We start from the raw sequence: 10,301 nt of genomic DNA, 5'->3' as shown, positions 1-10,301 counted from the left end.
TTTAATAAAACATTTATTTGCAAATTATTACAGAATACCAACATTAAAGGAAGGCACTTAAAGACTAAGTTTAACATATATAAAATAAATACAGACTTTTCATGAAGATTTAGTTTTGCCAGGCACTAATAGATATTTTGTAAACTTCACTGATAAGATATTTTTCCATTGATGTTGTTATTATGAAAATTATGATTTCCAATTTTAGATGATAAAATTGTGTCTGTAAAAGAGTTGTATAAATTGTTTTCATTAATGTAGCTAATAAGTGGCAAAGACAGAATTATAATAAGTTTTTAAATTACTAATACAATTTTTTCTGCTATTTTGCACAAGATAATGAACAGCGGGAGTTTATTACTTAAAGACACCTTGAAAGGTCAAAATATAAATACACTTAAAGAGAATGAAATCATGTTTTGAATATGTCTCTAAACTTCTGATTGTGTCACAGAAGACAACCACCTGCCTTTACAAAAACTTCCTTCCAGCAGTTGGAGAGACTGTGACTCTGAAGTAGGCATTTCTGGTTACCAATATGTTTATATATACCTTCCTTTTGCCCTTCATAATGAGGCGTGTTGTTGCTTATTTAAAAAATACCCAAAGCACTCATCAGCAAAAAGCTTGCTAATTTGACATTGGTGCCTTGGCTCCTTTTTCAAGGTTAGACTCTCTCAGATATGAGGAATCTCTCGGTGGTGACCGAGTTTATTCTGCTGGGCATCCCGCACACAGAGGGTCTGGAGCCCATGCTCTTTGTCCTGTTTTCGTCCTTCTACATCCTCACCCTGATGGGGAACCTGCTCATCCTCTTGGCAATCGTCTCCTGCACTCGGCTTCACACTCCCATGTACTTCTTCCTGTGCAAGCTGTCTGTGTGTGACATATTTTTCCCTTCTGTGAGTTCCCCCAAGATGCTGCTCTACCTCTCAGGGAACAGCCGAGCCATCTCCTATGCAGGCTGTGTGTCCCAGCTCTTCTTTTACCATTTCCTCGGCTGCACTGAGTGTTTCCTGTACACGGTGATGGCCTACGACCGTTTTATTGCCATATGTCACCCTCTACGCTACATGAGCATCATGAGCCACAGAGTGTGTGCCATCCTGGCCATGGGGACCTCGTTTTTTGGCTGCATTCAGGCCACCTTTCTAACCACTCTCACCTTCCAATTGCCCTACTGTGGCCCCAATGAGGTAGACTATTACTTCTGCGATATCCCAGTGATGCTGAAGCTGGCTTGTGCTGACACCTCGGGTCTGGAGCTGGTGGGGTTCATCAGTGTGGGCCTCATGCCCCTCAGCTGCTTCCTTCTCATTCTCTCCTCCTACAGCTGCATTGTCTGCTCCATCCTGCAGGTCCGCTCTGCCAAGGGCCGACGTCACACCTTCTCCACCTGCAGTGCCCACCTCACAGCCATCCTGCTTGTCTACATGCCAGTGGTGCTCATCTACCTACGGCCAACCTCAAGCCCCTGGATGGATGCAACAGTTCAGGTGATGAATAACCTGGTCACCCCCATGCTGAATCCCCTGATCTACAGCCTCAGGAATCAGGAGGTGAAATCTTCACTGAGGAAGGCGCTGCATAGGCTGGGCTTCCTTCCCGAGCAGTTGGAGTGAGAGATCGGTAGTTAATGCTTCAACTGCACTTCACAGCTTACAAAAGTTTTTTATCTGGTTATCACAAATACATTTGAACTTGAGAACACAGGTATTATCATTTCAACATTTTAGAATGTGGTGACAAAGTGACTTGTCCAAGGATACAGAAGGAGTGAATGGCAGAATGAAGACTAGGACTGGTTTTCTGAGTCTGGGACCTGTGCCCTCTTGAGGATATCATACTGCTCATGAGAAAGGAAGAGAGCAGGCAGACAACCTGGACCTTCTTCCTCTGAATCTTTATTTTCTTTATCCTCCTACACCCCGCATCTCTTCCCTCTCACCCTTGCCTTTCTTCATTTGGCTGCAGTGATTGTCTTTTCAAATGCCTTCATTGGATAAATCCTCAATTTATTGGCTTAACAGTTGTTGGAAAACAAGACAGTCTCAACCCAAAGGCATCAAATAGTATGCTGTTACTTGTGAACCATAAATAAGTTGTGTAAAGAGAAAGACTTCTGGCTAGGACTCGAGGCAGGTGTCTCATGGGTGACACAGAGGTATCAGTGCGCTGCATGACATTCAAACCCTTCCTGCCATGCTTAGACCTGGAAGCAACTCTGGCTGTGGAAGTGCAGCATGTGCAGGAGAAGAGAGGGTAGATAGGGGAACCCATGGAGGGGTGACTGTGCTGTGATTTAAGGTTAGAAAGTCTGGACTCGGCTTTGTCTTGCTCAGCACAACCAGGGGCAATGCTGGGTCCAACCTGTTGTTTTGTCTTTGACTCATATTTACTGAAGGGTTTGACTTTGGTTCCTGATCTTACGTTTCTTTATTTTTTGGCTGAAATATATTATAAATGAGAAATACACTATTTCCGCCCAGTAAGCTACTGTTTTCATGACTGAATTTAACCAGAATTCTATCATGCTTGGGGAATATAGTTTCTGTGAAGTTTGTTTTAACAGTGATGTAAAGAGGTAAGGACACTGGGAAGAGAGCGATGGAACAGGATAGGGCAGAGTCAGAGACCCACGTTGTTCTGTCTGCACTTCTGAGAATCAGAGAGAAACCAAGGAACCTGCCAGAGCATCCCAGCAATGCTGAGTCTGTGCCTCCAGCCATGGGTGAGCCAGCACACGCTCCTGGAAGGGAGGCAAGTTATCACCTGCTCACTACTTTTAGCTTCTTTTTTTTTTTTTTTTTAAAAAGATGACCGGTAAGGGGATCTCAACCCTTGGCTTGGTGTTGTCAGCACCACGCTCAGCCAGTGAGCAAACCGGCCATCCCTATATAGGATCCGAACCTGTGGCCTCGGTGTTATCAGCACCGCACTCTACCGAGTGAGCCACGGGCCAGCCTTACTTTTAGCTTCTAAAAGCACTCTCAGTGCTGTTTTTCCCTTTGATTTTCAGCAAACCGGGGAAAGGTGGAAATACATCTCAAATTATTTCAAATTTGAGGTATCTCAACTTTTTTCAAGCTTTTCTGAGCCCCTTCTGAATATTTCTTCCCATTCCTCAATTTCCCAGTTGTAGCTGCTCAGAAGGTCAAAACAAAACAATTTGTAAGAACAAAAGATGAAAAGATGAGACCCAATTCCTTTTTCATTTCTGCTCATTCAGATGTCATTAGATGAGTTCCTCTGTGCGAGGGTTGGGGAACGAAGAGAAGACGACATGACTTCACCAAGTGGGAGTCAGTGTATGCTGGAGAACAGACATGCGACTCACTGGAGTACCCCATGGGTAATTCTGTGATCGAGGTACAAAACAGAGAAGAAAGTGTCTAGGACATGATTCTGGGGCAGGGGAAGGACCTCACAGAAGAGGCGTTGAAGACTGAGGATGTTTTGTTGTTTGTTTGCTTTATCCACGTGAACACGGCTGAGGAGGGTTTTCTAGAGAGAAGGAACATACTTTGTAATCTTTTGTTGGGGATGGGGAGTGGTGAGAGATACTTTCTTTGGTAGTATCCCTCAACTATTTGCCATTTATCAGGGATGTCTTTGAAGGAAAAGTACAATTCATTATACCTTCTGTTTCCAGTGTTCTTTTCCTGCTCAGCCTTCTGATCTCATGCTGGAGGAATTCCTTGGACAAAAGTACCCTACCTTCCTTAACAAATTGACGTCTCTGCTTGTCCTAGTTGTCTGAGAGATGCTGGAAGCTCTCATGTCTCCAGGTACATGTTTTCACTTTCTTTCTACCTAAGCAGGAAGCTGTAATGCCAAGCCCAGCCTGGGCTGTGGAGACCCAGGTTGGGTTTGATGATGGGATGAGACATTCCTGTGTTATGTAATTTAAAGGGTGGTGTGAGAAGAATTTGAGAAAATGTGTCAAAGGGAGAAACCTCGAACCAGGCAGACCATCCAACAGAATATTTAAAACACAGGGGAAGATCAAGACAAAGAATCAAGGTCAAAACCAGGGAGGCCAGAGAAAAGCAAGAAATATTGAAGCAGAGGTTCAGAGGACGTTTTGAGCAGAATGGCTGCAGCAGCACATTTTCTGAGAGACGGGCTTCAAGCACGGTCTAAGAGGGGCATCCAGACCTGATCCCAGGTGGGCTCTTGTTCCTTTAGAGGCTCCTCTGTTCACTCCAACAAGTTCTGCAAGACACCAGTGTATTCTCCAGTCACTATTCCTTTTTACTCCTCCCTAAATTTGTTACAAAAGCAATGTCTGTTCTGAGTTTCACTTATGTATTTTGTTTTACCTGCATCCCCCAGACAACAGTACTACGATGGGGGCATCTGAAGTACAAACCTATAATAGGGACACTACAAGTGTAGCTGAGACGACGACTGATGACCCTGCATGAGGAAGATTGTGCAGAGAGTTTTTCCAAAAAGAGTTCATGGGATCAAGTCCTGTTCTAATCATTCCCTGCTCTCCCCGGACCCTACTCACTTGTGATTTGTGCTAAATCAAACTGATTGAAATGAATCATTAACCAGTCAGAAATTAATGTTTTCAGTCACTCAGTTTGCAGTTTTTATTGGTCAAGAATACTAACTTTACCTCTACAAAAATAATTACTCCAGCTTACAGGATAACATTATTCCATTATTATATGTTGTCCTAGTTCACTTAGAGTAAGAAAGACAATAATACCTGTAATTACTGAAATGCTAAGTTGGTGAGAAACAATGTAGCCCATAATTTATCATTCCTCTATTTTATATTCATTGTTTAAAAATATTATTTTAGTTCTTGTTTCAGTAATAAACTAATGACACCATCAAAACACCATCCTTAATTGTCCCGTTGGATGCCTTTTAAAAAGTTTTATTAAACATTAAACAATTACTAAATAATATTAATGAAAAATATGTGCAGTACAGAGAACTATGATACAATAAATAGGTATGCCTCACTACCCACTTTACAGAAGAGCGCAATGGTGGTGTCTTAGAAGTTTCCAGTAGCCCCAGCCTGATCCCAGACCCTTCACTCCTTCTAGAAGTCACCATTCCCCTGAATATTGTGTTTATTATTCCTTGGCTTTACCTCATATGTTTGTGTCCCTAAACACCATATTTCAAGGCTTTGAACCTTATATTAATATAATTCTATGAAAGTTGGCTTTTTTTCATTTTAATATTATTGTTTTGATATTTATGTATTGCATACCAAGGTACTTCAAAAATTTCATGAAAAGATTCAGATTATCTTTCATTCTTTTTTACCACGAACTTTTTGAAGTGCCCTCATATGTCAGAAATTAATTTATTCACTATTGCCAAAGTGTGGTGTCCCATTATATGAATATACAAACATTTATTTCCTGGTTTTTTTACTGATAAATAAATATGTGAATTTCCAACATGTAATGGCTCTTTTCTTTTAAATAACCATGATGTTTCGGTGAGTTCTTCGTACCTATCAATCACACAAAGATACAATCACTAGGCTTTCCTCAAGTTTTCCTCCTACTAGGGCAAAGAGAAAATAGAAAATTTTATTTAGTTTGGATTTTCCTGGTAGCAGACACTGAGACAAGGTTTGGGTATAAGCAATGCATTTGGAAGATGACCCCAGGAAGCTTGGTAAGGAAACTGGGAAAGCAAAACAGGAAAGGACAGCCAATTAAGAATGTGTCTATGCTTTTTCAATGTGGGATTTAGGGCTGAATCTCATAGGAATCCTCTAAGAGATGGTGTAGAACATCCTCCATGTTGCCCCACTAATGTGCAAAGGAAGCTGGGACATTTTTGCACCAACTAGTGCCCTGCATTGATTGTTGGATGTTCTTGGGAGCATTATCCATCAGGCACTTTTACCCTACTCTATAGTGTAGTCTGAAGAAACTTCTTTAAAAGAGACTTCCACTAAGCAAAAACATGGGGATCTCTCAGCACACAAAGACACTCTTTGAAAGTGACCTCTGGAGTGGGCCAAGGGCACGTGGACAGAGGTCCTAATTAATGTTATTGTCATAATTCATTCACTTCCTAAAATAGTATCTTCCCCAAATGTAAACCGCATAATGCTACTCTGTTTCCTTAGGATTTTTAATAATTGTTTGTTGCTTACAGGTTGAATTAAAATGGCTTAGTAGCTTATTATGGTATCTGTATATATTCAAAAACAGAAAATTTTATTTGGTTTGGATTTTCCCAATAGCTAATACTGAGACAGTGTTTTAACAGTCAGACCCAATTGATTTCTTTAGTCTCCTCAGATCCATATGGTAACCCAGTAACACCCCGTCTCCTTTCCACCATTCTCTAAAGATACCACTTTGCATTTCTTATTCATTCATTGTCTTCTTTCAACAAACCAGTATCTATTGAGTACTTTCTATGCTAAGCACTCAATTTGCAAATGTCTCTTAGTGTTATTCTTATAAAGTTTATAGCTAAGGATGGTAGACAGATATTGGAATGATTAAAATAAAATGAAGTAAATATGTGATGAAAATATATAAACTAGTAAAATGAAAGCAAAAATGATTAATTCTTTGCAGATGTTGGATAAGATTTCAGAAAGTGGTTAAAATAGACTCATTCACAATCCTGTGTCTTTATAAGTTTTACTCTAACCTCTCAGGGTGCCCTTCCCTGATTTCTCTGCTGCACAAACTTTTATTTATCTTTCAAGACCCACACTGAAAAGATATGTGTGTGTGTGTGCGTGTGTGAAATTTACCTGTCTCAGGCATAATTTCTTATTTCCCTATTTCAGTTTAATGTCATAGCATAAAGCATCACCTCATCATGTCAAAACTAGATTGGGAAAGTGACGTTGAAGAATAACAGTTAACTAGGTGCAAGGAGGTGAAGAAAAAGAGACAGATGGGTATTCACAGTTCAGAAATGTTCAAACATTTGTTGAATAAATAAATGAAAGTATGACTAACAGATGACATTTAATTAATGGTTAGGATTGCCATCTATACATTTCTTTGATGTTAATAAGCTTCTGCTAGTAACAAATTTATGCTCTACTTTAAGAAGAATAGCAGTAGTTTGTTTATGCTGGCAGAAGTAATAGAATCAGACAGATATGGTTTGAACTTGATATTAACATTTATATATTTTATGGCTGTTAACATGATACCTAACTAGTTTAAATGCTGTTTGACATCTGAATTTAAGTTCCCACTCAGGCACTTATCATTTATGTGGCCTTTGGCAAGCTCCCTGAGTACAGTCTCATCAAATGTTTTCTGAGGAGAATAAAAGCACCTAATTTGTAGGGTCATTGTGAAGATTAAATAATGTTATCAATGTAAAGAGCTTAATGCAGGACTTAGAGTGTAGTCGTATTGGTCAGAATTATCCAGAGAAACAAAACCAACAGGAAGAATGTATATATATATATATTCATATATATGTATTTATCCACATATCTTTTATATATATTTATTCATATATGTGTGTGTGTGTAAGAAATTGGCTCAAACACTATGGAGGCTGAGATGTTCTAAGATCTGCAGTTGACAAGCTGGAGACACAGGACAGCTGATGGAGTCAGTTCCATCTGAGTCCAAATGCCTGAGACCGAGTGAGACCAGGAGACCCAATGGTATGTTTCTATGTTTGAGCAGAAGATGACCCATGTTCTGCCTCAACTGACCATGTGTGGAAAACCAAGGAATATGATGTTGGTTGGCTGCTCCTTGCATCACTAGACAAAGTGATGAAAGAAAAGGAGGAGTTCAGGGATTTGCATTCTTAGATCAAGCTCTGCATTGATGATCTAAAAGTTTCAAAGTGTGCTCTGGGTTAGAATCTTCTCTCAAGTACCCACAGTTTTGAAATTGCCAAAAATCAAACACAATTCCTCATGACGCAATTGACTTAGCAATGAAAGTTGAGCTCTGAGCCTTGCAATGTATCTACTGTTAAATTGACGGCACTGCTTGGGAAAGAATGGGATCTGGCAAGTTCAGAAAGGGATGTGTGGGAAGACCCTGATCAGGCTGGAGAAAATGAACCCCTAAATTTCAATGACTCTGGTCTGCCAGAAATGAACTCCCCAACCCTGTCCCCAGAGATAGCACCTTTTCCACCCGTCTGAGGAGATTACTCTGCGTTGCCTAAAGAAACAGTAAGGACTTCCCCTGAGGCAGCTACCAAGAAAGACAATCCTGATTCTCCTTAGGACCCACTTTAATCACCCTCTCTGATTCTAGACCTGTAACTGGACTCAAGTCCCTACAAGCCCCTAAAGTTGAGGTACAAAGTGTGATCCATGAGGGGTGCATTATATTCCAAAAGAACTACATGAGTTTTCTAATTCATAAAGGCAGAAATATGAAGAACATGTACGGGACAGATGTAAGAGTGTGAGATAATGGTGGAAGGAACATAAAGTTGGATCAAATTTATTGATGGGCCAACTAAACAGAGATTCTTCATTTAATGTTGCATCCCAGGAAGTTAAGAGAGGTGCTAAAAGTTTGATTGGCTGGTGTCTGAAATATGGATCAAAAGATGGCCCACTGTGAGTGAGTTAGAGATGCCCGATCTCCCTTGGTAGGAAGGGATTCAAAGGCTTAGGGAGATTGGATGCTAGAGTGCATTTGTCGTGTAAAACCTACTAACCCACACTGGGAGGCTCCAGAAGACATACTTTTCACCAATACCTTGAGAAATAGATTGGTGAGAGGAGCTCCAGCATCTCTGAAGAGCTCTGCGATTGCTCTTCTCTGTATACCAGGAAGACCTTACACTGGGACCCATAGTCACTCAATTGGAAAACTTAAATGCAATGGGAATAATTGGATCTCAGCATGGCAAGGGCCAAGTAGTGGCACTCAGCTGACAAAGGCAAGCTGGACATAGTTACTCTAATGGATAGCAGAGACAAAGCAACAATCAGAATAGTCTGACTTGTGTAGATCTATGGTACTGGCTAGTTAATCATGGTGTTCCTAGAAGCCAAATAGATAGGAAGCCTAGTAAGTTCTTAACTGATCTGTATGAGCAGAAAACTTCTATGTCAAGTGAACAAAAGTGTAACTTGAATCATAAGAACAGAGTCATGGCTCCTCAATCAATTCCAGATTTGAGCCAGTTATAGACCCCAAACCCCCTGAATAAAGGGGTGTCTGGCTTCCCTTGAGAAAGTACCTTGGTACACAATTGAACACTTATACTATTAGTCTTTCTCTCATCTTTCCCCGAAGGGACCTACGGCCTCTTACCAGAGTAACTGTGCACTGGGGAAAGGGAAATAATCAGAATTTTCAGGGCTACTGGACACTGAATCTGAACTGACATTAATTCCAGGAAACCCAAAACATCACAGTGGCCCTCCAGTTAGAATAGGGTCTTATGGGAGTCAGGTGATTAATGAAGCTTTAGCCCATGTCTGACTCACAGTGGATCCAGTGGGTCCCCAAATCCATCCTGTGATTATTTCCCCAGTCCAAAGACAGCATAATTGGCACAAACATATTTAGCAGCTAGCAGATCTCCACGTTGGTTGCAAAAATTCTCTGCTACTTGGAATTTTTGTTCTATTCAGGCCTTTAACTGATCAAATGAGGTCCACTGATAAAATGAGGGCAACTGCTTCACTTAATCTACTGCTTTAAAAGTTAATCTCATCAAAAACACCTTCACAAACACACCCAGAGTAATATTTGACCAAATATTTGGGCACTCTGCAGCCCAATCGAGTTGACATATAACATTAACCATGACAACCAGTACTGAGTGTTGTGTATAATAAAGTATTTTACTTTAATTTAATTTTATATAAAATACTTTATACATTAATTTGTACTTATGCAACATAATTTATACTTTATGTTAGATTGAAGCAAAATTGGATGAGGCTCTGTTTCCCATTATAGTTCTCACAATTACTTTTCCTTTATTGAAGTTGCTGAAATGCTGAACCCTTGACATATGGATCCACAAAAGATATAAATGTTGAAATTACAGTTTGTGTCAATTCAACATATATCTGGGCTTTAGCTATAGCAAACAAATTATAGGCAGATAAAAACAAAGACTTGAAAAGAAAGCAAAGCAGAAAAAAGACCCTGCATAATTTGTATAGCAAACAAATTATAGGCAGATATAAACAAAGACTTGATAAGAAAACAAAGCAGAAAAGAGACCCTGTTTCCAATTTGTCCATAATTCTCAGAAATGATCATGGTGCTTGTAACTACTACTAGAAATTGAGAATTTGTTAAAGTAATTTAACAGTGGCAAAAATATAAGATTAAAGTTTA

General features: G+C 40.0%; 1 protein-coding gene across 1 annotated transcript; it reads left to right on the top strand.

Annotated features, from left to right (window-relative positions):
- The first annotated feature begins 683 nt into the window (after positions 1 to 683).
- On the top strand, positions 684 to 1,622 carry LOC134375877 (olfactory receptor 10D1B-like). The gene has a single exon (XM_063094629.1). It carries the CDS (start codon positions 684 to 686, stop codon positions 1,620 to 1,622), a length of 939 nt encoding a protein of 312 aa, XP_062950699.1.
- The last annotated feature ends 8,679 nt before the right edge of the window (positions 1,623 to 10,301 follow it).

Source organism: Cynocephalus volans, chromosome 4, assembly GCF_027409185.1.
Source record: "Cynocephalus volans isolate mCynVol1 chromosome 4, mCynVol1.pri, whole genome shotgun sequence".
Lineage (NCBI taxonomy): Eukaryota > Metazoa > Chordata > Mammalia > Dermoptera > Cynocephalidae > Cynocephalus > Cynocephalus volans.
Note: the sequence above shows the minus strand (reverse complement) of the source record. Positions and strands in the feature narration are given on the sequence as shown.

Bases quoted from the DNA above. Each gene is read 5' to 3' on its own strand.
- LOC134375877 (XM_063094629.1), top strand. From the start codon at position 684: ATGAGGAATCTCTCGGTGGTGACCGAGTTTATTCTGCTGGGCATCCCG.